General features: G+C 37.6%; 2 protein-coding genes across 4 annotated transcripts in view; both read right to left on the bottom strand.

The window, feature by feature from the left end:
* Window positions 1-8,655: 8,655 nt before the first annotated feature.
* The window catches only part of LOC112169958 (proteasome assembly chaperone 2), a 30,788-nt gene continuing 11,764 nt past the window's right edge, over window positions 8,656-27,679 (bottom strand). The window contains exons 1-8 of one of the 3 annotated variants that reach the window (XM_024307080.2): window positions 13,258-13,429; window positions 12,998-13,163; window positions 12,856-12,914; window positions 12,642-12,760; window positions 11,825-12,065; window positions 11,376-11,499; window positions 10,093-10,196; window positions 8,656-9,026 (exon numbers count right to left, since the gene is read on the bottom strand). In XM_024307080.2, the coding sequence (XP_024162848.1) occupies window positions 10,120-10,196; window positions 11,376-11,499; window positions 11,825-12,065; window positions 12,642-12,760; window positions 12,856-12,914; window positions 12,998-13,163; window positions 13,258-13,317 (846 nt within the window). In that variant the 5' untranslated portion in view covers window positions 13,318-13,429 and the 3' untranslated portion in view covers window positions 8,656-9,026; window positions 10,093-10,119. Of the gene's footprint in view, window positions 9,027-10,092; window positions 10,197-11,375; window positions 11,500-11,824; window positions 12,066-12,641; window positions 12,761-12,855; window positions 12,915-12,997; window positions 13,164-13,257; window positions 13,430-27,679 lie in introns of those variants that run through there. The other 2 variants (XM_024307081.2, XM_040508313.1) reach the window with 2 other exon arrangements.
* On the bottom strand, window positions 25,351-27,074 carry LOC112169957 (allene oxide synthase 1, chloroplastic). The gene has a single exon (XM_024307079.2). It carries the CDS (start codon window positions 27,067-27,069, stop codon window positions 25,612-25,614), a length of 1,458 nt encoding a protein of 485 aa, XP_024162847.1. The 5' UTR covers window positions 27,070-27,074; the 3' UTR covers window positions 25,351-25,611.

The following is a 27,679-nucleotide window of genomic DNA, read 5'->3' as shown; positions in this document are numbered from 1 at the left end:
AGCAAAAGGCTGTTTAGCTATCCATAAGAATGATTACAGATACTTACTTTGAAGGAAAGCACACTACTTCACACTAGACAGGAAGAGAAGAGCACACTACTACTATGGCTTTCTTACTTCTTGAGAGAAGACTCTTCTACTCAATTTTCTGATGCCTTAAAAATGGAACTTAAAGCTCCTTATATAGGGAGGGGACTCCAAAATGGAATTCAAAACATAAAAATGTACAGAAAGACTCCGTGATTTTCTGCTTTTGTGAGTGCTCCTGATGATGGAGGTCGGATGGCCAAAAGCAGATTCCCTGGTGAAATGTTTCACCTTGTTCTTCTTTTCCTTTTCTTTTTTTGAAAAGCAAAAGTAGCTTTTGGAAAAGTCTAAAAGTCTACAGTTGCCTTTTGGTGTTTTTCCTACACCTTTTGATTTACATATTCTCGTCAGTTTCTGAGTTGTGGCCAAGGACAAAGGAGTCGCTATCCATCCCAGCCATTCTGGCAATGGTTGCATTATCGTCTACATCTGTATCTGCATACATTTTGTAGTGGTTGTCCTTTTCCAACTTTTCCACCCAGCGTAAGCATGCTAAGGTACAGTCGATTTCTCTTTTTGTGAGAGACAGGAAAAGGTCACTGCTGATTACTTCAGAATGATCATAAGCAATGATTAGTATCTTCTCTCCTGCTGCCAGGAATGTATTTCTGGTGTCTTCTTCAATGATTTTTTTGATGTATTCAAGAGACATGGCTTTCATCCACGGGATGCTTGAATTTGGTTGACCATTGTAGCCAACACAAGCGGGCTGAAGATATTTCCTTTGAATGATCCGAACATAATGATATGGAGAGATATATTCTACTTCTCCATTTTCCTTTTGAATCCATTTTGGAGGAGTGGATCTGAACTTCAGTCTAAGCATGCAGTCATTTTTTCTGACATTTTTGACTGTGTTGACGATGATAGGGGGTAGGCCTTTGAGATCATCATTTGTTTTGGTCCATAAATTATGGACAAAACCATTTTCAACAAGCCAGAGCTTGTGTTCTTGAGGATGTTCACTCTGAACATTTACACTATATCTTCCAACATAAGGTCCTGCAACAATGAAGAGGGTTGGAGGAATGCAGTTTTCAGAATTATGGCTTCCAATCAGATTATGGAATTCAAACCAATCTGATTCTTTTAGTGATATGATAAGAACTCTAGCACTTTCTGGATCTTCAAGATAGTGAATGTTTTCACTTCTAACAGCACTCTGTTGTATCTGAACTTCTTCATGCTGTGGTCTAGCATTTTCATGGAGTTCTTCAGCTAATGCGAACAAAGCTGGGAACATAATACCACTGTTTCTTTCTTGAAAGGAAAATAAGAGATTATCCAGGATTACCTTCTGGTGGTAAGCTAGCCTCTTGCCAGTTCTAAACATGGGATCAGCAAAGGTTCTTAATTCATAATTAAAAACATTTATAACTCCAGTTGGAGTTGGTTTGCTTTTTGGCAAAGCGACAGCCGTCAACGGTCTTGATGAGCCTTTACCGTCTGTCGTTTGAGACGGGCTATCCAATCCTTTACCCTGAGATTGATCAGTTATGGCTAGCCTTTTGGACCTAGCAAGAACCTTTTGAGGATTTTTTTTCTTTGGGATCCTCAGTGGTTTCATGTTCTTTCCCAATTCTTCTGCTTCTTGGATTGCGACCTTCGTCATCATCTTTTCGGCTGAACATTGCCAGTTCTCTAGTTAAAGCATCGGGAAGATAATTCTTGTTTCCTGCAATTAATTCAACATTATAATCATATTGGTTAAGAAATAATTGCCAGTTTGCTAATCTTCCTCTGTCAGCAGCTTTATCAAGTTTAAAATTTTTGAAATTCTTTACTCTAGCACAATCGGTGCGGACAGTAAAGGGTTTTCCAAGAAAAGCTGGAGAATTTAAAATTGTTTTCTTGACAACCAAAATTTCTTTTTCCCTTGTGGGATAATTTAGTTTTGCAGGGCTGAACTTGCCGCTACAAAATTTGCAGATCTTTTCAATGTTAGTTCCAGACGTTTTTGCCAGAACCACATCAGACTAGTAATTATCACTCGCGCATCTGTTTGGAGGATAATTTCATCATTTTCCTCTGGTTGTTGTAGAGGAGGGAGGTTTTTGCAGAGGTCTTTTATCTGCTTCACAATTTTTTCATCATCTGTAGTGAAATTCCATTTTCTCTTGGAACTTGTTTTAGGAGATAACATTGATGTTAGTCCTGAGATTTTGGGAATGAAATCTCTCCCATAATTTATGACTCCTAAGAATCTCTCTAAACTCTTAGCATTAGGAATTCTATCTGGAAACTTCTAGATTTTCTCAAGGATGTGAGGTTGGAGTTTTATTACTTCATTCTTGATATTTATTCCTAGGAAATCAACTTCATCGAGGATAAAGAAGATTTTTTTTTCACCTAGGATAATTCCATGCTGAACTATCAGCTTTGCAACCTCATGGAGGTGTTTCATGTGTTCTTCTCTGTTTTTGGATAAGACAAGGATGTCATCAATATAGACGATGCAGAATTCAACCACATGTTTGAAGATGTTGTCCATCTTTCTTTGGAAGATTGAAGGGGCTTGTTTTAGACCAAAAGGCATTACTAACCATTCGTAATGACCTTGTGGTGTTCCGAATGCAATGAGAGGAACACTCTCAGGGTACATTTTGAAGTGCCAGAAACCCGACTTTGCGTCAAATTTTGAAAAGACTTTAGCTCCTCTGAGCTGGTAGATCAGTACTCTTACTTGAGCAATTTGATAACTGTCTTTGACAGTCTTGTTATTGACATCTCAGTAGTCAATCACCATTCTAGCTTTGCCTCTGAGGTTTTCTGCATGATTTCTCACGTAGAATGCTGGAGCATGATGAGGGCTAGTAGATAGTTGAATTAATCTCTTGTTCAGGAGATCTTCAATAACTTTTCTGAATTCTTTCTGGTCTTCCTCTTTGTACTGAGGAATAGTTTTTACATGACAGATGGCATTCATATCATGTAGTCTTAATTCACAGACCACTGGGTTTTTTTCCCAAAACTTCTAAGGGTCTACATCGATATTCTGCTCGAGTAGTTTCTTGATTTTATCAAGAGTGAGAATTTTCTGAGACTCAAGCTTGTTCTGGAAGTGCTTAAGGTTATGCTCATGAATGAAACTAGCTTCTTCATCTGTGCTAGTTGTTTCTTCTTCTTCTTCTTCATCTTCAGAAGATGAGTCTTCAACAAGTAGTTCTTCTTGTTGTTTGATTTGGAGGATGGTTTCAAATTTGGGTTTGTAGGGGGTAAGATCACCACAATTCTGTTGCGATCTCTAATATTGTGTAGTAAAGTTGGAACCTACTACACTTTTGGCTTGTGTAAGCCTGTCTGCCCAGAACACCCATTCTCCTTTTTTGAAGCCTATCGCTTCTTCGTCTTGGATGAATCTCTGTTGGAGAATAAAGTCATTTCCCAACAAGAAATCTGATCCTTGGCCTTCAGATTGCCAAATGTTGCGAATGATAAATGTTCCTCCACCAATGGTGATGTGAACATTTTTTGCTACTTTATTCATTGTGAGATGGCTTCCATCAAACGTGACACCTGTAGCTATTCTTTTCTTATCTTCTTTCCAGAGTTCTTCTGGAATTGTAAATCTCTTTGCAATTGTAAATCCTTATCCATTGTCTACAAATGCATGTAGATGATATTTTTTATGATCAGGGAATTTGAGTCCAATCTCTATGTAGTTGCTATATCTACTAGTAGAGACGACTTTCGATGGTTGTGGCTCATTTTTTTTAGCTTGTTCCTGAGGTATGAATGGTTTACATTCTTCTGGAACATTTTCTAGTATTTGAACCAGTTCTATAGTTGCATCGAGTTTTTCTTCCTTTTTTGGAGAAGAGAATTCCATAGTTTTTTGGAACATGGTTTCTAACTCTTTCTCTTTTTGCTCAAAGAAATATTCTTCATATTCTTGTTCTACCAATTGGCTGACAAGGCCATTCTTGGTCTTTTTTCTTGCTTCAACTATGAAGCATTCTTTGTGATTAGTCTTTTTTGACCTTTCACAGAACATAGGAAGTCCATTCTTTTCGTGACATAAGCAGTAGTCACAGATAAATGTACCAAGGCACTTTCTTCCCAGTTTTTGACATGTAGAACATTCATCTGTCTAGATTCCAAGTGCTCCACTTCAGAATCTACTTCCAAATCAGATGATTCTTCTTCTTCAGACCAGGCAGAATAAACTGACATGTCGTCATCTTCATCATCAGAGTAGGCTATTTCGTAGCCCTTCATGTTTGCTGTTTCTACTATAGGCTCATATTCTTCGAATAGAACTTTAGTAGATCTTTTACCCTTTTTCTGGGCATTCATTGGCATAGTGCCCTTCAGCTTTACATAACCAGCATATGCAAGCTTTCTTGCCTGGTTGAGTATTCTGATGGTTGACTCTATTATTATTCTTTTTCTTGAAGAATTTCTTTTTAGGATCTTCATTCTGTTGTTTCTTGTAATTGGAACTTTTCTTGAATTTCCAATCCTTTTTCTTATTACTCCTTTTGAATTTTTTCAAGTAATATTTTTCTTTTCTTTTTCTGTGGAACTTGGAGTCATGACATCCCCAGTTGGTTGGCATATCCATTATTCCATAACAGAAATTTTCAACTCCTTTGAGTTGTTTCTTGGCCATCTTGGCTCTAAGATTGGCTTTGCATTGTTCTTTTAGTAATTGACTAATTCTGTCGGCAATTCCTCCAACTGAAAATCTTTCAATTGGTTTTTCAGCTATGTTTTCTCTCACAGTTGTTCTCCATGGTTCAGGGAGTTTCCTGTGCAATAGGTTGACTAGATCAGTATTCTCTAGTTCTCCAATTGTACAGTAATATTCTTGAAATTCATTCAAATATTCTTCAAAATATCTCATGTCACAGATTTTGAGAGCATAGATATTTGATTTGACCGTTTCTTTAGCCTTTTCACTTAGATTTGAGAGATCTCCACAAAACTGATCATACAGGGGTACTGCAAAATCATACGAAGATTTTGAATTTTTAATTTCTTCTAGCCAGTCTTTCCCTCTGGCAGTCTCTTTAAAAGATAAATAATACTTTTTTGCTACCCCGGTGAGAGTAGTTTCATAATACACCTGAAGATCTGGTGCTTTAAATTTTCCAAGGGTTAGAGCAGAAGCCATCATCAGGCTATCAACCCATTGGTCAAGAGTTTTTCTCTTGTCTAGAGCTTTGTCTACATTTAGCTAGATACCATGAGTGGAAATTGGTATTCTGGGTATATTGTCCTCTGGGACAAATCTCTGAGAATTTCTTTCTCCATTTTCGCCCGTAGGGGCTTTCTGTAAAGGGAGTTTTACTTTTCCCTTTTCTCTTATGATGACTGTTTTGGAGCTTTCTCCTTCTTCCATATCTATATCTTGATAGGGAAGGACTTTTCTTGTCTTTCCTGTTTTGAAAATTTTCATTTCTTCGATTAATTTTTCTAATCGTTCGAGATTTTCGCAGGACTCTGCTTCATGATAGAGATCATAGACCTTTTGTGCTCTAAGTATTTTTACTGGTCTGTTCAGATCAGCTTCTAATTCTTCTTTAGTGATGGACTCTGATGATTCTTCAGAGTATTTAGTACCACTAACACTAGCTTCTCTAGTGTTGTAGCTTCTTCTGATAAGATTGTTATTTATCCTGATATTTTCAGGACAGACGTCACTTTTTCTGTGATCGTCGAATTTTAGACTGATATCTCCAGTCTTTCTGCTTTCATAAATTGCCGCTTTGGCATTTTCTGCTGGTTTTTTAGGACCAGACAATTTCCATTCAATAGGAAAAGTTACTTCATTCCAAGTAACCTTGTGAATCTATTATGAATGGTTCTTCTGGCTAGTGAGGAAACCATTAGTAAGACCTGGGATATTTGATATCCTAGCTAGTCTTAGGCTCAACTGTGGTACTCATCAGTTTATAGTATATCATGTATACTATGGCTAGTTCTTGCATATCTTTTTTCATTGATATGCCATCTGTCTTGACTCTCAGTCGTACACAGTGAGCTGCATCTTTCAAGCTAGTTGAGAAATTTGGGAAGTAGTTGAAATATGCCACTTGATTGCATAAAGATGCCTCAAGGGTTCCCAACAGACTAGCTTGAAAATCTGTTAGTCTATTGTCTTGTAGGACACATAGAACTGAGCAGTTTATGCCTTCACGGGCAAGAAGTTTTATGCCTACTTGGACTGCTCCAATATGCATAAATTGGTAATTTTTTGTTCTTGCTCGGGCAACTTCTGTAGGAGTGATCATCAGTAGATCGGTTTCTCCTGTTGTAGAGGGAGTTGTAAATTCCAGTAATTTGAAATGATGGCTATCCATCAGATTAAACGTTCCCCTTTTGTAGATTTGTTTAAAATCTAACTTTGGAATTGAGGAGTTTTTTACCTCATGTTCGATTTCATTATATTCGAACTCTTCAGCATTTAGGAGTTGTACTCCTTTCTTTTTCCCGAAGATACTCATCATCTTGACATCTCTTGTATCTTTCGGGTATTCATACTGAATACTAGTTTGACTAGTAGAAGGTCCAAGAAAAATCATGTTTGGAACAGGATTCTTCTCAGGTTTTTCTAATGGTTTAAATCCATTAGCTTTCTTTGGTTTTACTGTAGGCACTTTCTTGTCCTTCAGTATATTTTTCATAGAATCTAGCGTTTTTTGCTGTTCATTGATTTTTCTGCTAACACTTGTTAGCTTTTCTTCTTCCTTGTTTGGAAGTTCTTTGATATAATCTATTTTGTTTTCCAATTTTTCTAATTGGTAGATTATAGCAGGTAATTTTTCTAGATGATCTTGACATCTAGATAATTCTTTCAGCAAAATCTGATGTTTCTCATCAGAAGATTTCAGTAGAGAATTCAACTTCTCTAATATTAAATCAAACATTGTCCCCATTGGGGATTCCTCTTTTGAGCTATTTTACAAGCTTTGATACCAGTGACGTGCGGATATAACCAATGCTCAGATAATCAAGAGGTTTTTGTTCCTCTTTGAGAGTATATAAGATATCTTCAATATCTTGTTCTATTTTATAGATTCTAGTTTGTAATCTATGGATAATATCCCAGTAATCGGGAATTTATCTACTAAGATTATCTCTAAAGTTTTCAACTTTCTCAACTTTTCTTTTTCTTTTTTCAATTCTTTGCTAGTATTGTTACAGATAGCAACTAACTCAAGTCTGTCAACAATCGAAATTATGAATAGTAAAGCGTACTGTTTACCTTTGAAATAGAGGATGAAAACTACTGCACTTATATTTAAACAAGTAGTTTCAGGATGGGTCCACCACATTTCATCAAAAGTAATATAATAAATAGTAAATATGCAAAGAAGCAATCAGAAGAGAAAAGAAAAAGGGGGGTACTGATGGTATAACAAAGGATAAGATGGGTAGGTAGGACGGAAAGGACTTGTGTGAAGAGGAACAGAAATAAATTGTTGGGTTGTATGTGAAGTATTTTGACAGATTCGGAGTGTATGAGCATTAACTCTACATTATTAACCACATGCACATGGAACTTATGCAGTCATGTAAAAGTTTGCAATTTCAGTTTTTATGTAAGTTTTGGTACTTTGGATTTACAAAAATTTTGGATGTCAATTTAAATATTGATAAATGTCAACAAACATTATTAAACAGTTTTTTTTTTCAAAAATATTTTGCATATAGACCAACTATCAGTACTGTCAAACTATAAAAATTTCAATAATTTCGAAAAAAAAAATTGAATCCTCATTAACTTTATTAGTAAGTGAAAGACAGACCCGCAACTTTCATCTCTTTTAACCAATTAAGAAGAGTAAACAGAGTCGTAGAGAGATGAAAACACCGCATGATTTTTCAGTGATTTCAATATGTTCATCAACTTTATGGTACTATAATATGTGACGAAGAACTATGCTGAAAGGATTAGTCAACACATTTAAATTGGATGGAGATATTACACCACGCGAATCACATGAAGCACATGCATAGAAGATATGATCCTACAAAGATCCTACGTATAGTTCAGCTGCTGGATTTAGAAAACATTTGCCAACTAACACAGCCAAACTCCAAGGAGAATGGCACATTATGTTTCAAATGTTCAATTCTAACTTCGTAATAATGCCATCACTCGTCATGTTTTCCGTAAAACAAATATCGTTGCCGTTGCCTTCATAAATTTAGGTTTTGGTTCCGACCATTCTTGTATCTAAACGTACCACAAATATCACTCGCAAATGAAGGCAAAAGTTTGTCGAACCACGGTCATGACATCCCCATTTGCAGAATATTTCGAGAGTTCTAAAAGGTGACATCCAATGCAAAGCTCTTTTATAAGTGCCAAGCAAGACTAAACCGTTGATTTGAACAAGCACGATGAAAATGATACCAATATTTTCAATGTGTTAAATTCTTTCTTCTCTTTGCTATTTTATACTGGCAATGTGAAAAATACACACACTAAATAAATCATGGCTTTAGTTATTAATTTTTTTTCTCCGAAAGGTCGGCTTTAGTTATCTTAGAATTTTATACCGACAGTGTGACAAACGAGCAATATCCTAATTCCTAATAAATTAAAAAGGGTCCATGTGAATTCTGATTTGAGGCTATCTCACTTGGCATATACCTCAGTAGAGTAAATTAAATATGAGATTTCTGTCAAATGACAAATTGCCAATTAAAGAAGTGCTACCTAATGCCACACATCACTGTCAGTTGGGGGACGGCACAACTACACTGAATAAGCTAACACTAAAGATATATCTTGGCTCATGATCCCATCTATGTATTCAAAGCCGATAATGAGGAACAAGGAATTACAAAACGACATTGCTGGAGGTGACACGAAATTGAGCTTCTGAACAGGTAATGACCTCCCATCTGCCCAAATCTTGTCAGCCTTTGAAAACGCCTTCAATTTCTAGTCCAAGAAAAAACGCCTCCAGTGTACCTACAAAAGTCTGCAAACGATTACTGCTACTAGAAAATTGAAAAAAGAGTTCTCTACTTCTCTGCAGCTCTAGTCATCAAATTCTAAGATGCACACCTTATAATCAGTTAAAAATTAAAGTCCTGAGAAGTGAGATCCTAAAGAACACCTACAAACAATTGTAAAACTGGTTTAACCTGTACTACATTTCTAGCTTGAAATAAATGTATTAGAAATTACTGATATCAGAACCAACCATATCCATGAAGTCTTGTTCTACTTCAATGCATGGCGATAGTGCAAGTAATGTTACACCTAGATTATCTTTTAGCCTTATTTTTTACATAACCACTTTATTCCATGATGTACAAGTACAACACATATCATTGACTACTCAAAAACATCACATGCCAAGTAGGTGGAATGGGTCATTTAGACCAAATACGCTAATAGTAACCAATCAGGAAAAGCTTTAATTATGATTAGCCAACAAGCAGCTTTAAGGTTTTGGTACAATGTTGGTATTAGCGTTCTACATGTTATAATTGATTGAAAATGTCTGTGACACCAAACTTATACAACCATTTCGTAAGTTCCAGAGTTTTAAAGCACAATGTTAAGACAGAAGAAAGATTAGCATCCCCTACTTAGCCTGGTTATGAAGAATCTTCTACAAAAGAATTAGAGAAGGTATTCAAATTAAGAATTTAATACTACAACAGTGCTTGGCTGAACAGGATGGAAGAAATATGCTTTCATAGAATATTTTAGTTTTTAGTGGTTCAATTGAATGGATGTACGTCTTCAGTTTCTCAACCCATTTAGATTCTGCTGAAAAAGAGAAGTTGAAATTGATAAAACTGATAAACTTGATTCAGTTATCTAATTTATGTCTCTCCATCTTGGAGGTATTTATACAAAACTAAAGGAACCAAAGTAGGAAAGTAAACCACAGCTTTAGACAGTCCACAACTACGCTTGATCAAGAGTATTAAAGACTAATTAGATTAGAATAGGTTATCAATATCTTCCAATAGAAGAAGTCAGGCTAAGAAGCTCAAATGAGGTAGTAGGTACTCAATCCCTGCGGAACTTACCTCAGATAAGAGGAATCCTACTCCTGCTTAAAAGAGAGACATATCTGCAGGTGGTCCATACACAGTCTTCCAAGAAATTGGAATAAGCCAATTATCAGTGTTGCCTGCAGAAAGCAAATTAGCAAAAGATGAGTATACTTCTAACTCCAAAGAAGTTTCTAGAGTTACCATGTAAGTGTAGGAAGTCACTAGAACTATCATGTAAGAATGATAAGGCTCTAGATTGATCATGTAAAGTGTAATTAAGATCTAGAATATCTAACAAGTCTAGGAAGGTCTAGAATGATCCATCAATGTCTATAAATATGTGATGTACCCTTGTAATAAAAAAAGAACAAGTTAAGCAATACAATTGAAAGTTTCAAAGTATTGCTATCATTCCCTCCTCTACTTCTCCTCAAACTCATATCCTCCTAACACATTTGTCCGAATTAATAACATCTTCTCCCAACTTCTAAACCTCTAGAAACAGAAATAGATCTAATGGAAACAATTCTTAGGGATAAGCATGGCACCCATCACACCCTTTTGGCTTATTGTTATGCACCCCATCAACCATTTAAGGCAGGCTATAAGTGGATTGGGTTTGAAATCATGCCTATGCCTAACCCTTCTAAGACAAGATACCTAATGATTCTAATCTATACAATACAATACAAAAAAAAAAAAAAAAACTATAATAAAAAATAATTAAAAAATAAATAAATAAAAGGAACAAGATATGAAAAAGAACAGATCATGTATTGCTAATATCAATATCCTCTTGGCACTCTGGAAGTACATAAAAGAGATGAAGAACTTATTGGCACATATGTGTTAATCCGCAGTCAAGACTGCAGATGCATTAAACCACCAATAAATATAGATGTCAGCAACCGTGTGTGCATCTGCACAGACTCACCCATACACACACATTATCTCTGACGGAAGTACTGCCGGCCATGCAATTGGTGAAGAGGACTTAATTTTGAAGAACATAAATCTTGTTAAGACTAATGCAAAAGTGTTCTTACATATGCCATCTAAAAAAATATATAAATAAATAAAAAAATATCCGTGAAAATGACAACAGGCACACCAAGACAACAGGGAATGAAAAATACGTAAGCTTATGGGAATTTCCAGGCGCCTCTCTTTCTTTTTTATAATTGTAGTTGTTTGCTTTAAAAAGAGAGACTAACGAAACAAAATTAAAGAGGCAAGATGGGTATGAGCGACCAAACTCCTCTTAAACAGAACACCCTAGTTAGTAAACTTAACCACGGAAATTAAAAGAAACTAACCATGGAAATTACTGGGACTCACACCCAGAAGTTTGCATGCTGCTTCAGCTAAATGGAAAGCATCAGGTGTGTTGTCTCCTTCTGAGCAGTAGCATAATATACAGGTGACCTTCAATCCTTTTGCCTGATTCAGTAAAAGCAAACCTAGATAAAAAATTCAATATTATCTGAAAATTCTAGCATGTACCTAAACAGTCTTATGATCTATGGTTTTCACTTTTCATGTGTGGCTGTGGCTGTGGCTGTGGGTGAGAGAAGTTAAGCAAGAATTGATCCCAATGAGTAGAGGTGAGCACAGTAATTCCAATATATTGATAGGGTGTTCATCAAGGAAATAATACATGGAATTTTTCTGTTTTTCAAGTGGTAGCAACACCCTAATTACTTTCAGGAATAACTGTGGTCCGGGTCCGCTCATTTCATTATTGGGTATAATTCCAAAAGAATACCTTGAAGGAAGAAAAGAGAGCTGCAAAAGGCAAGCTTGGGTAGTAGTATTCTTCTTCTTCCAATTCACCTTCAAAAGGTAAGCTGTCCTCTGGCATGGCATTGCCATCAGCTAATGTGTTAAGATACTTCCATGACCTCTGATTGGGGTTATAATCCTGAAGTCTTTTCCACCCAAGCTTTTCGCAGTAATCATCTGTTCCATCGGCATTGCTACTAGATAGGTAATGCATCTGGGAACCACTGGTAAACGAAAGACAAATCAATTTAAAATAAAATCAAAATATTTAAAAAATCAAAATCAAAATGCAAATGAATTGGCTTTACAGCCAGATCATTTCTACGAAACAAAGTTCAGAACCACATAATTTCTTTCAAGAGCAGTCACTGATGTTTAAGAATGGATGATGTTTTGTTTTCACAACAGTTTCATGCTTTCATACGTTCCAGTTTCATTGCTACTTTTGATTGTAAATGTTCCATAATGTTAGCTAGATCATAATTCACCTCTGAAAATGAAGTAAAGGCAAACATAAGAGACCAAGTTTTACATAATAATTGTATTCGATAGTGTTTCTCATTTAAGTGCCTAAACAGAAGGTTGAATGCTTATGAATCTCACAAAGTTTTCTATCAAGTACCAAAATTTTTCCCAGTCTATAAAGTTTTCTTCAACATATCAGCTATGTTTCTATACAAACATCCTCCCCAGATTCTGCAAAGATTACGAACTACTATAACCAAGCTGCATGAAATGCATAATATAAAGTTGAACCATTCAAACGAGCCAACAGAGGACAAGATTAATGCTATCTAGACCTTGACATATCAATTCTCTGCCACCTCCCAAAGTCCAAGCTCGAAAGCACAATCACATGCTTCTTCCCACTGGCAGCAACATAATCAGCCAACTTCTTAGCAAACTCAATCATCCTACCCTGCTTAGAATTACCATTTCAAACTTCAAAACTATAATCAAACTAAAAAAAATCAAAAACATAACTAAAATGTACAGTAAAGGGTCCTAGTGTACCTTAACAACAGGTGACCTTTGCTGGATTAAAGCCATTCCATTAGAAGCCGATTCATAAGCTGCAGAACCCAAATTTCATTCCATTCAAAAAATGCAAAATAATAAAAGGTATTTAAGAAGCAGAAGCAAAGAGAATGAGGACCTTCAAGAGGAAGAGCAAGGTGGCCTTGAGGAACAGGCCCATATGCATCGTTGCCAACACATGGAAGGACATACGGACTATCCAGAAACCCGACTCTCTCCGCCTTCGTCGACGCGACTAAGAGATCCACGGCGAGCTGGCCCACATTTCCGATCGACAGCGCCGGCTGAAATCAAAAATTGAAACTTTTAAGTTTCCCTTTTCTTTTTTTCAAGGTTGTGAGTTTTTAAGAAACCAAACAGACCCAAAATCGAACAGACCAGGATTAGAGTGGAGGCGTCGGCGTGGTTGTGTGTGCCTGCTTCGGAAATGAATTCCATTTTCAATGAGCGTCTGAGTTCCCGAGCAAGTATATGGGTGGTTTTGCAAAGCTTTTTCTTGAAGAAGAAGAAGAAGAAGAAAGTTTTTGCGGTTTGGGCTGGTGTTGTATGTGGGCTGGTTTCGTGTATTGGTTAGAGGCCTCCTTGATTTTTTTTTTTTTTTTTTAAATAACACCAAATTTATTGAACAAAGAAAAAGATTACAAAAATAGGTCTCAAAGGAGAGAGCAAAAGGAATTACAAATTTTTTTTTTAAAAAAATGAATTAAACAAACCGAAGTTCCAAGGGACCGGACATATTTCGGCTATAGGCAGCCTGAGCACTTTGATGACAAGTATCCCACCAAGAAACTTGAGTATTAGAGACACTAACATAAGTTAATTTGTCTTTCCTATACATATGAGAGATACAAACTTGCAATCTAGATAAGAGAGTATGATACTTATGCTTAAGAATAGTGAGTTTCCAAGGGACAACTGCGGAAGTCGAAGTGAGAATATGAACAACCACCAAAGAGTCGCATTCAATCCAAAGTGAGTGTCACATTTTCTCACATGTGATATTAATTGCATGACAAATGGCATGAAGAGTGCTCCAATCATATATTCACCATAAATTCTGAATGTGGGTGTTGAAATTACACCGAAGAGGGTATAAAAATAGTTGTTCCAGGTTGTCAAAGCCATGAGAGACTCGAAACAAATGTAGTATTCTAAGCCAAACCTCCTTGACAAAAGCACATTTAAAGAACAGTTGAGTAACGAATTCTGTGTTTGCAAGGCAAAGAGAACAAGCATAGGCAAAAGAGAAACCACGACATTGCAGCAAGTCAGCAAGTCATCAGTTAACAGCTTACCATGGAAAAGTTCATAAGTTTCCAAAGCACAATAGAACTACGTGGACGAAAACAAGAGTTCGAAACCCATTTTGCCCAAGGAGTCGGGGGTTGGTGTTTGTGCAAAAAGTTCTAGGCTAGAGTAGTTGTCAACTTACCATCACAGGAGTAACGCCGAACAAGCTTATCATTCACCCACGGTGAGATGGATAAAAGTTGTAAAACCACTAATGTAATTTCATCCCACAAAGTCGTCAAAGCACCTATAGTGAGATTATGAGGTCTTAGCCAAGGTCCATCAAAAATAAAATCTAGAGGCCTCCTTGAATTAGTGTTATCATTCATCTCTCAAATTAATGCCTATATATAATTTGAATTTAAGTGCAATATCACAACAATATCTTCATCATAATTCAACAATTTTTTTTGTTTTGGGAAAAATGAACCAACAGTGTTCGGATATTGTGAGGACTGTCAAAGTGATACATGAACTTTAAAACTTATCAATGTGATACCCGGACTTATATTTTTTGACAAAATACCTACGTTAACTTTCTGTCACGATGCCGTCAATTATGACCACGTGTGATGCACGCGAGGCCGAAAATGAGGGCAAAAAAGACTTTTACTCCATCAAATCCTAAATGAATAAATTTAAAATTTAAAATAAAAACTGAATAAATTTTTGAAAATAAAAGTTGAATAAATCTTTTTGCTTTGTTCTATTAACTAAGATCCCAATCCAATACATCATAAAAATAATAAAAAATCTGAATCCAATCAATATGATTGGATATTATCCCCATCAACACGAGCAATTCTTCAATGACAACAACAAAGATAAGTATTTGAACTAGATATTGTTCATGTTCATCTTCTTAAACCCAGCAAAAAAAAAATCCCAGCAATTGTTCATGTTCTTCACCCATTCATGTTCATCTTCACAAACTTGACAAACCCATTTTCCCATTTTGGAAGAGAAATGGAATATCTGGGAACTACCAAGAACCAAAAAGATCGAAAAATCGAAAACTCATTGCTGCTCGAGATCATTATGCTTCTCATGCTCGGCGAGAAGTGAAGCTGCACCGTCGTCTATGCAGCCCTAACAACTTCTTTTTGTTCTTCTCCTCCCCCTACTTCAAATACCTATCACAACCACCCTAACTTTCTATCCATGCCACCCATACCCTCACCATTAGATCCAAACCCACCAACCCCATTATTCTAGCCATACACTTCAATTAAACTCATTCCACCATTAATCACAATTGAATCCATTCCATCCATTAATCACAATATTCCAAGCCATCTCTGTTCTCCTCCCACCGCCGCCGGTAGTCTGGTGCACCTTCATACTTCACTCCCTCCCTCCTTCCCATTACCCTACCAACCTCCTCTACACATGCACACACACCGTCCATGGCTTCTCCACCTCCCACGCCCACGCGCTCCAATCCCACCCTTGCCATCCTCTCCATCGGCCTCGCCTCTGGGCCTTCCGCTATATAGCCTATATCATCATTTCCCAAACACCAACCCCAATTCAATTTCAAAGAAACAAGCTTTCAAAGTCCTTGTTCTATCTCCTGATAATGAATGAGGGAGAAGAAGAACTGGCAATGAATGAGAGAAAAAAATAATTTTTTGTTAAAAGAAAAATATATTATGTGTCTTCATCAAAGTAACTGACGAAGAGGGAATTAGGGAATTAACGATTACAGTTCAATCATCCTTTATTGTCATTACTATTGTAATTGTTATTACTATTGTAATCCTCACCCTATATAAAGGGACTATCTAATGAAACGAGTAGACATATTCTCATCTTACTTTTAAACGTTTTCAACACACTCAGAGCCAATAGCCAAGAAAAAGAAATAAAAAAACTTTTTTTCTTCCTCTGCCGCAAACCCTCAAGCTAGCCTCACTAGCTCCCTCTGCCTAGCGTCTCGCTCCCAGCCCAGCATGGCAGCACCTGCAAACCGCACACCCAGCCCTGCTCACCGACGCGGCCCCCCCATGTGACCAGACCTCGATGCAACAGCCCTACCAAGGAGAAAGAAGAAGACGCATCAAAGGAAAAATAAAGAGAAAAGAAAAAAAAAAAAAAAAAAGGCCTTGCAGCCCAGAAAAAAGAAGAAAAATAGGAGAAGGCCCAATTTTTCTCAAGCCCAAAAACATCGCTACGCACGCCTGCATCAATACGGGCGTGCGCTAGGATCGTTTTGTTTTCTCGAAACCAAGTATGTTCTCTTATATTTATTTAATTTCATACTCCGGAAAATTATGGAATCAACATACCTTGTGAATTTTACATAATTATGTTTAAGCATGCTTTAAATTTGTTATTTTTTATGTTTTTATTATGAAATTTTGAGCATTTTTGTGAATTTCATTTATGCTTATATAATTATCCCTAAGCATGCCTTTATATTATGCTATTGTTTATATTTTATTTTGAGCATGCCATATATTTTTTGTTATTGTCCTTATGTAAAATTAGAAATTTTGAGCCCGTATGGTTAGATAATATTAATCCTTTTTCATTTATGCGTATATAATTATCCCTAAGCATGCCTTTATATTATGCTATTGTTTATATTTTATTGGGGCCGTGACCACTTACCCAATTTTAACCTAAAAATTGCCCACTTGCTCCACTAAGAGTTTTTTGACCCCATTTACCCAATCTAACTTCTACTGACATAATTACCCTCATTTTAATCTCTCTCTCTCTCTCTCTCTCTCTCTCTCTCTCTCTCTCTCTCTCTCTCTCTCTCTCTCTCTCTCTCTCTCTCTCTCTCTCTCCCCCTTCCCCCCCAACCGGACGGCCAGATGCCGAGCCACGACGCCTTCAGCACCATCTTCTCCGAGATCGGTGCCGGCAAGCATGTCCTAGGCGTAATCTTCGCCGAACCCGAGCCCACCATCTTCTTCTCCGAGATCGGTGCCGGCAAGCATATCGCAGGCGTAATCTTCGCCGACCTCGAGCCCACCATCAAAGCCCATCGTCCCAGTCGCTGCTGCTCGTGCTGGAAGCTCCCGGAGGCGCTGGTCCCGATGTGGGAATTCAGGTCGGATAGGAACATCGGCGTCCACCCCCGACTTGTAACAATTCTTCCTCACCTCGGTTCTTGTGCTCGGCCGCAGAGACATTGCATCTCTCTTTGCATATCCCAGGCACTGCAGGTCCTCATTCGTCTGGGCCGAGCGACGGCGCTGTTGGTGTCGCCGGAGGAGTGACATGGATTACTCCGGTTGCTGCGTTTTTTATTGTTGTTCAGTTCTTTTTTTTGGCAAGGAATAGCATTTTTTTTTTTTGAATGTCTATTGGATTGGAGGCCAATGATCTACTATCTGTTCAACAATGTAAGTAATCTGACATTGCAATGTAACTGTGGGGTTTGTTTGATGGTCTACTGGGGGGTGGTAGACACATTATTGGCCCCCAGTAGACTTTGATACGAGGGACAGGGATCACTATAGTGTGGTGTTTTGATAAGTTACATGTTGTTTTCTGTGTATTAAAGTCAAATTATCTGTGAATCCTACAAAAAAGTGCAGTTTTGGTGGTCTATTGGGAGGCAGTAGAGACATTGGACTTTGTATTGGGGGGCAATAATATGATTATTGGGAGCTCTCAATAATATGATTATAAATTGATCAATTGTGCCTGTAGTGTATTCATTTTGGTTTTGGGAGTTCATACAATTCACTGGACGGCAATAATATGATTTTTGTGAGGCAATAATATGATTATTGGATGATTATTGGGGGGCAATAATATGATTACTGTGGGGCAATAATATGGCTACTGGATATTATTAGGGACCGGTCGCCGGATTCCGTCACCGGTCTCCGGCGCCCTGCCACTGGTCACCGGTCGCCGGCGCCCTACCACTGGTCACTGGAGGCCGGCAAGGTGGAGGATGACTTCTCCCTCTAAGTGAAAAAGAAGGAGAGGGCAAAAAAGTCTCAAAAAAAAAAATAAAAAAGAATTAATTGGGTAAAGGGGAAATAATCCCTTAGAGTGTTTTGGATAAATGGGGTTAAAAAACAGTTGGTGGAGCAAGTGAGCAATTTTTAGCCTAAAATCGGGTAAATGATCATTTCCCCTATTTTATTTTGAGCATGCCATATATTTTCTGTTGTTGTCCTTATGTAAAATTAGAAATTTTGAGCCCGTATGGTTAGATAATATTAATCCTTTTAGCATGCCTTGTTATTTTATCTATGTTTTATTATTCATTGCAATTTGAGCATGATATATTATTGCTGTTATTATGGGTAGCATATATTTTTTTTATATATTATTTGTGAAATTTGAGCATGATCCTGTAATTTATGTTACTACCTTCTATCATTGTTTTATTTCGCATGTTATATAAATTGAGTTTTTCCCTGATAATGAAAATTCATGCGCATTATAAATACATAATTACCATGATAAAGTATTTTCACATAGCATTGAAAAAAAATGTGACCATTACGAATCTTGGTCTTAAAATCTAATTCATATTCTTAGAAAATAATTCACGTGGATGTCTTTATGACTGCGTAATTTATATATCTTCTCTCTCATTTAAGATGGCTGATCCAACTCAACCTGAATTTGACATTTTGGACTCAGAAGGACTTTAGTACCATCGTTAGGATTCTAATGTGGAAACCGCTTTTGTGGCGAAAGACTACACTGCCACCATCGTAACTCCCACCAACTCCAAAGACAATGGACAGTCAAACAAGGTGAAAGCAAGCACCTTAATGTTTCTAAGGCGACATATTGATCCTAGCCTACACTGGGAGTACCTTCAGTTGAAGACACCCAAAGAACTGTGGGATGCCCTTAAAGGAAGTTTTCGGAAAATTCATGACACTTTGCTCCCAGAACTGACCGTTCAGTGGAATGAAATCCGCTTCCTTGACTACAAAATGGTCAATGACTTTAACAAGGAAATGTTGCACTTAAAGGCACGTCTCAATTTCTGTGGAAGGGAACTCACAGAAGATGATATGATCCAAAAGACTCTTTCTACTTTTCCTACATCAGCACTTATACTAGCGAACCAGTATAGGCTGGAGTTGTCATAATCACAACCTTCAATAAGCTTATCAACCTACTGCAAGTCGCTGAGAGGCATAATGAGGTTCTTTTGAACAACAATGTTAGGCCCGTTAGGTCAAAGAAAATTCTCGAGGCTAATTATGGCAAAGTGAAAGGTGGAAAGAACCCCAATGCAAAGGGGGTTGGACGTGCTGATCCCTACCCACGCGGCAACAACGTACCACGTGGAAAGGGACATAGGGATCGTGATATGGGCCGTGGAGGCCCTTCCAATGTATGGCGCAGAGATGGTGATGCTGGCCCTAGTGGTCATGGAAACAAGGTGCAAAAGGCACCTAAGAACCTTTCAGTCAAAAAGGAAAGAGTTGGCAATGAACTATGCTATAGGTGTGGAGTTATTGGGCATTGGTACAAGAACTTCCAAGCAAGCAACAGAGTAGTAGCCATTTACAAGAGGTATAGGGAGTCTAAAGAGCAAGAGGCTCACTATATGGAAGAAGAAGGCCATGACCCAGACATCAACCTTACAATTGCATACTTCAATGGCAACAAGGAACTTGCTCAGTCAATGGATGCTCTAGATTTTGATTGATCTGCTTTATTTTATTTTCCAAAGATAGTTGTGAAGGCATAATGCCTCATTTTTTTTAATTAGACTATTGATTGGTCTTAAAGTTTAAATAATGGTTTGATGAATTAGATTTCTGAACAAGACCTTGATTTGATTATTGTTGGCTTATTAATAAATTTCAGATTTTATTCTGAAGCATTCAATTTATTCTATTTTATTTACTACACATATATACATGGTTTGAAATAGCGCTATAAAGATGTAAAACAATACATCTAGAAAAAGAATTAGAATGAAAAGATTATCATTCTACCTAAATAGAAATACACTAAAGAATATGAGATATATTTTTGAATTATTTAATAATACCTCCCATTTACTTATAGGAATGAATTGAGGAGAACTTGAGTGCTTAGTTGATAGTGGGATTACCCACACCATATTAAGGAATAGGCAATTATTCATTGAATTAATAGCCTATAATTCCTTTATGACTACGATGATTGGATCACCACAAGTAATTAAAGGGCGAGGAACTGCCAAATTTTTGCTGCCTAACGGCACAATGTTTAAAGTCACAGATACTCTGTATGCACCATGAGCTAATCGAACCTTGTTAAGTTTCAAAGATATTTGTGCCAATGGTTATCATATAGAAACCCACTGTGAGAATGGAACCGAATACTTTTATATTATCTCTAATGAATATGGAAGGAAACACATTTTAGAGAAACTAACGAGTCAATCTAGTGGACTGTACCTCACTACTATTCGGATCATTGAATCCTATGTCTCACCAACAATGAAATGTGGGACACTGACTTATACAGGCTTTGGCATGACCGCCTAGAGCATCCTGGTCGTGACATGATGATCCGTATTTTAAAGACCTCACACAAACATCCCTTCTTTTGAGTGAAAAATAAAATGGGATAAAAATCCGTCACACTGCAAGATCTCGGTCCTAGTACTGCTCAAATGCAGCCACTGCCTTCTGAAGTGCCAGAAGCACTACCTCTCACCCCTTATGCCTCATTGACTATTTCAAAGGCACATCACTCATTTTGCAAAGCCTGCTCTTTAGAAAAAACAGGATCGAGACCTTCCTATGCTAAAGATACAAAACAAAACATGCCATTCTTACAAAGGATACAAAGAGATATATGTGGACCTATGCATCCATAATGCGGATCATTCAAGTACTTTATGGTTCTGGTGGATGCCTTGACACGCTGGTCACATGTCGCTTTATTGTCCACAAGAAATGCTGCATTTGCAAAACTCCTAGTACATATTATACATTTAAGGGCTCACCATCCTGATCACCCTATGAAGTCTATAAGGCTTGATAACGCTGGAGAGTTTACATCAAAAGCATTTGATGATTATTGCATGTCTATTGGGATCCATGTAGAGCATCATGTACCCCATGTGCATACACAAAATGTCTAGCAGAAGCAACCATCAAAAGGCTATAGATGGTGGCTAAGGCACTAGTTATGCGCACCAACCAGCCTATATCTGCCTGGGGTTATGCAATATTGCACGCAGCTTTACTTATTCATCTCAGACCCACTGCTAGACAACCATTTTCTGCGTACCAGTTGGTAACTAGATATGAGCCTGACATTTCACACTTACGCATATTTGGTTGCGCAATATATGTGCCTATTGCGCCCCCACAACGCACAAAATGGGTCCTCAGAGACAATTAAGTATTTATGTTGGATACAAATCCCCAACCATTATCTGCTATTTGGAACCCTTGATAGGCGATCTATTTACTGTTAAATTTGCGGACTGTCACTTTGATGAGACATTCTTCCCTTCATTAGGGGGAGATAGGAAAAATGATTTTCCAAGGGAACGACAGGAATCGTTGTGGTTTGTCCCCACTCTGTCTCATTTTGATCCCTGCACTTCACAATGTGAAAGTGAAGTGAAAAGAATAATCGATCTTCATAACGTAGCAGATTCGATGCCTGATGCGTTTACTGATATCGCAAAAGTAAGGAGATCACATACACCAACTGCAAATGTGCCTGCAAGGTTAGAAGTCCCCAATAAAGGTCATGATGCTGTAGATAGAGGCGTTGCAACCACACTTAGTGGAGGTGTGGTTAAGGCCATAGCTCCCTAAAGGAAAAGGGGGAGGCCATTTGGTTCGACTAACACTCACCCAAGGAAGAAGAGGGTGAGTAAAGCACAAATCAATCCATTAATCATAAATGTAGAGAATCCCTCTCATGAGATTGTCTCTAATTATAGTTATGTCCATGAATCAATACTTGAGGACACTCCGATGTTTGAAATGATTCCAGAGAACTAAGAAATCTCAATGGATTATGAGTGTGTATGAGTTGATGGAAAGATCTTCCATACACACTGATGATGTATTTGCATACACTGTTGCTCAAGAAATCATAATGCACGATGATATCGAACCGCGCTCTGTTGCAGAATGTCAACAAAGAACAGATTGGCCTAAATGGAAAGAAGCAATCCAGGCAAAACTAGATTATCTAGCAAAGAGATAGGTATTTGGTCCGGTAGTGCTAACCCCACCAAGTGTAGATCTTGTAGGACATAAATGGGTCTTTGTCAGAAAGCGTAATGAGAAAAATGAAGTCTTGCGGTACAAGGCTAGCCTTGTGATGCAAGGTTTCTCACAACACCCTGGAATCGACTATGAGGAGACATACTCTCTAGTAACAGACGTTATAACGTTCCACTATTTAGTTAGCTTGGTAATTACCGAAGGACTGTAAATGTAGCTAATGGATGTGGTTAGTCCATATCTCTATGGGGATCTTGATTCATATATATATATATATATATATATATATATATATATATATATATATATATATATATATATATATATATATATATATATATATAGTGTCTGATGGCCTTACATTACCTAAATCAAGTGACTCTAAACCATGGAGTGCGTTTGCAATTAGGTTGAAACGCTCATTTTACGGATTGAAACAATCCGGACGGATGTGGTATACCTGTCTAAGTGACTACTTGATTGGGAAGGGATATAAGAACGATGAATTATGCCCCTACGTATTCATAAAGAAAACAAGTTTCGGATTTGCAATTGTAGCTGTATATGTTGATGAAATGAACATAATAGGTACTCCTTATGAAATAAGAGAAACCGCGAGCTACTTGAAATCAGAATTTAAGATGAAGGATCTTAGGAAAACTCTGTCTAGGCCTTGAACTAGAACACTGAGTTTGTGGAATACTAATCCACCAATCTGCGTATGTCCAAAAGATGCTCAGGCGATTTAACATGGACAAAATGCATCCTGCTAGCACTCTTATGATCGGTCAAAGTTTGGATGTAAGGAAATATCCATTTCATCCAAAAAAAGATAACGAAAAGGTGTTGGGAGCTGAAATTCCTTATCTAAGTGCAATAGGCGCATTATTGTACTTAGACCAATACACTCGACCAGACATTACATTCTCATTGAACCTTGTTAGCTAGATTTAGTTCAGCGCCAACGCAGCGTCACTGGAATAGTATCAAAAACATTTTCCGATACCTAAAAGGAACCATTGACTTGAGACTGTTCTTTCCTACAGAGAGATAAGAGGGATCGCAGATGAAACTGCAATCCCTAAAGAAAATGTAGATAGCGAAAGCGCCACCCACTACTCTGAAACCCGAAATAATGTTTTGGTTGGTTTTGCAGATGCTGGGTACCTCTTTGACCCACATAAAGGTTGTTCCCAAACTAGTTATGTATTTACCATTGGCAACACGGCGATATCTTGGAGATCAACCAAGCAAACCCTTGTGGCTACCTCCTCGAACCACTCTGAGATCATTGCTCTACATGAGGCGGTTTGTGAGTGTATATAGTTAAGAGTTATCATTACACATATTTAAGGGACTAGTGATTTGAGTTTTACCACTGAAGAGCCTACTTGCATTTATGAAGATAATACAGCTCGCATATAACAGATGAAGCTAGGTTATATCAAGGGTGATAATACAAAACACGTATCGCCAAAGTTTTTCTACAATCATCAACAACAGGCTCTCCTCAAGATTCAAGTGAATCAAGAAATGTCTGAGGAGAATGTGGCAGATTTGTTTACCAAATCATTGTCTAAGGCCATATTTGAGAAACATGTGAAAAACATAGGAATGCGAAGACTTTCCAAGCTCCCTTGACTGATGTAAGGATCAGGGGGGCTGTAGACGTCAGGTAGGGGGTCTAACATACACATGTCATCATCAAATGTAACAGGTGCGTTGCGCTCTTTTCCTTTGACCAAAGTGTATTTTTTGTCCCACATGGTTTTTATTGTTACTTGGCAAGGTTTTTAGTGAGGCAACAATTCATGCACCATTTAGTCTTTGACTTGGCACAAGGGGAGTGTTAAAGGAAAAACACATTATGTGCCTTGGTCAAAGTAACTGACGAAGAGGGAATTAGCGATTACAGCTCAATCATCCTTTATTGTCATTATTGTAATTGCTATTACCATTGTAATCATCACCCTATATAAAGAGACTATCTAAGAGCATCTTTAGCAGACTCTCTATTTTGGCTCCTTAGCTATTTTGGAGAGCATCTTTAGCAGACTCTCTATTTTGTCTCCTTAGCTATTTTGGAGAGCATGTTTAGCTTTTTATCTATTTTAGCAGCTACACCAGACTCCTAAGTAGCTCTCTATTATAACTTTTAGCTATCTCACTCCTATAATTTAAAACATTCATTTTGAGTTATTTCATGTAATTTATAAATATATTTAAACTATTTAATATTCATTTAAAAAATAATATAAATTTAAAATTAGCTAAAATAGAGAGCACTGATATAGACGTATTTCTAAAGTGACTAGCCAAAATGATTTTTTAGCTAATTTGGCTAAAATTTGACTCAAAAATGGCTAATATTGCTAAAGATGCTCTAATGAAACGAGTAGACATATTCCCATCTTACTTTTACATTTTTTTTTATTTCTTTCTTTATTTCTCTCTTTTTTATTATAAAATTTATTTTTTAAAGGGCACATAAGTCATTTAGCTCTTTTTTTCAGTCACACGTGATTAACTTGACGGCACCGTGACGGAAAGTTAACATAGGTACTGTGTTGATAAGAAAATATAAGTCCAGGTATCACATTGATAAGTTTTAAAGTTCAGGTATTACTTTGACAATCCTCAAAGTGTCCGCACACTGTTGGTGCATTTTTCCCTTTTGTTTTGGACTATATTCAATTTACTCCCTAATACTTTGGGGCAAACATCAATTTGGTCTTCTTCTTTTTTAATCATGAACATCCCTGGGCTTTCAAATTGCATCAGCCGCGTCCAAATTTCAAATTTCCCTCCATTTGTGACTTAACTTGCTAAGTTGTGACGTCCTCCATTTTGGCTTTCAAATTTCGCACGAAAAAAAAAATTTCATCTTAATTATGAGCAACATAAAAATTTGAAGAGGCTATGATCATCTTAAAATCCAATGTAACTCCACTACTGCTACACTATTTTTTGGTCCATATGAAATTATGCAAAAATACAGTGACACAGAGAATACGTCTTTACAATATTATTACAAACAGGCTAAAATAGTATATGTCTTATAATCCAAAAGTCCATAAGCTATCCAACTTCAAACCAAAAGAAAATACCTCGATCAACTAATGTAAGATACACCCTAATGTATCGGTTATTACATTTGAGACAAACTAGTAAGCTCAACTCTCAACGCCTCCAAGCATGCTAGAAGTGAACGGCATTGAGAACGAAATAGGCACGATTTAAAAGTCATCGACCATGATGACATTCAGGAGGCTTTGGTCAATGTTCTGAATGTCACTGAAGTACCCGATGAAACTGTAGTCACATCAATGGTACAAGTGTCATACCGAAGGAAAAACTCTACCAACATTAACCTAGACACAAGCAACACCAAATCCTTCCCAGCACACTGCTTATTCTCCACCGTTGGATCATCAGTCTCGCGACCATTCGACCAATAAACATACTTCAACAGTTTCTCACCTTCTCCTACAAACCTATGCCCCACAAACTCCTCCGGATTCTCGAAAATCTTCGGATCCTTCGTGGCGAACGGTTGATATCCGAAGATCATTTCCCCTTTCTTGATCTCAAATGCTGCATCATGGCTATGGACCACCATATCCTCCTTGGCCTTCCCGTACTGGAACGGAACCGGAGGTTCAATCCTCAAAGCCTCATAAACCACAGACTTGGTCAAAGTCATCTTATCCAACGCCGAGAAAGTAACATTCCCATCATTTTCCTTAACAACAGCCCTGATTTCATTTCTGAGCTGGCGGTGCAAATTCTCTCCTGCAGATCCAACCCACTTGATTAAAGTAGGGAACAAAAGCTTCATGCCTCCAAAAGCATTGAAGCAAGCCAAAAACAAAAGGTTGTGGCAAGCTTCGTCTCTCGGAATCCCAAAACTATTCTCAGCCTCATCCAAAACCGAAGCCGACGACTCGTAAAACGCATCGTAGAGCTTCTTGTAGGTCGATTTGACCAAAAATGCAGGGTAGGAAAACGTGTGCAGCAAGAAATCTTCAGCAAAGCTCAGCAACTTGGGCAACCCGAGTGTGATTTGCGGTGCAAGTTGCGGCGTTAGCCATACAGCCACCAGGTTCGGCCCTTTAGAACCCAATGAAGTACTTTCTGATCCACATAACAACGAGAAAACGAAATTGAAGGACATGTCATCGCTCGAGGTGTTGAAGTCTGCTTTGCCAATTTTTGAAATTTCAGTTTCCAGGTTGAGAAAGAGGTCGGACAAGTGGTTTTGGAAGAGTGGGATGAACTTGTGGTGGCGACTGGCGAGTAGAGACAATAAGAAGCGCTTGAGAGAAGCGTGGTTCGGTTCTGAGGGGTCAAGATAGGCGCAGACGCGATAGCCGCCGGTGAAGGATGTAGAAGGCATGTAGGTGCCGTCCAAGACATTACGTTTTTCGACTTTGGAGGTGTCGAAAAGAACAGGGAAGCTCACGGCATTGAAGACTGCAATGACTTTAGGGTTTCGAGCGATGAAGGGGCCGGGTGGCATATTGGTACGGAAGACTGTGGAGTTGTACTTCTGGATTCGGGTTTTGAAGAACTCATCTTTTCCTTGGTTGTAGAAATAGTTGTAACGATCTTTGATGGCACCGTAGAAGGGTACGCCATAGTCGCCTGGGATTGGTTTCAATGGAAGCTTTGCTGGTGCAGATGATGATGAGTTAGATGGGTTAGAAGAAGATGAAGACATTGTTATCAAATTGAGTAGCATATAGTAGAATCATATAGATATATTTATACTAGACTTATTGAACCTGGTTGACATCATATTCTCGTGTGCTATTTTTTTATAGCCATGTGACTTGCTTAGGTTGCTAGGGGCCAAGAGGAATGACAAAGAAATTAAAGTCTCTGATCGATCACTGAGAGCCATCTACCATCTACTTTGTGGTACTTTTGATTTAGGGTGCGTTTATTTCCACCCTATTAAATACTCTGTTCACCCTATAACAAATTTTTTTCTTTAAAATTCCAAAATTATCCTTAACAACAATTATTAACAGAAAATCATGAAAATGAGAAATCAATTTTGTTTTAATTAAAATTTTACCCAACAGACATCCTAATTATTAATTATCATAACAGTTTTATATGCCAAAAAAAGAAAGAATTATCATCTTAGCTTCTTCATTGCTAACCAAACAAATAATTAGACGAAATTTTCAAGTTATAGCAATAAGTGAAAAACATTGTTGGTTAGTATTATTTTGTTCTACTTCATATGACTCGTGTTTGATTCTATGTCATAGTAGTTGATGAAGAGAGAAAATAGAGAAGAGGAAAAAAAAAAGAGTAAAAAG

The sequence above is a fragment of the Rosa chinensis genome, chromosome 6 (genome assembly GCF_002994745.2).
Source record: "Rosa chinensis cultivar Old Blush chromosome 6, RchiOBHm-V2, whole genome shotgun sequence".
In the NCBI taxonomy this organism is placed as follows: domain Eukaryota; kingdom Viridiplantae; phylum Streptophyta; class Magnoliopsida; order Rosales; family Rosaceae; genus Rosa; species Rosa chinensis.
This window is presented reverse-complemented; position numbering and strand designations above follow the sequence as displayed.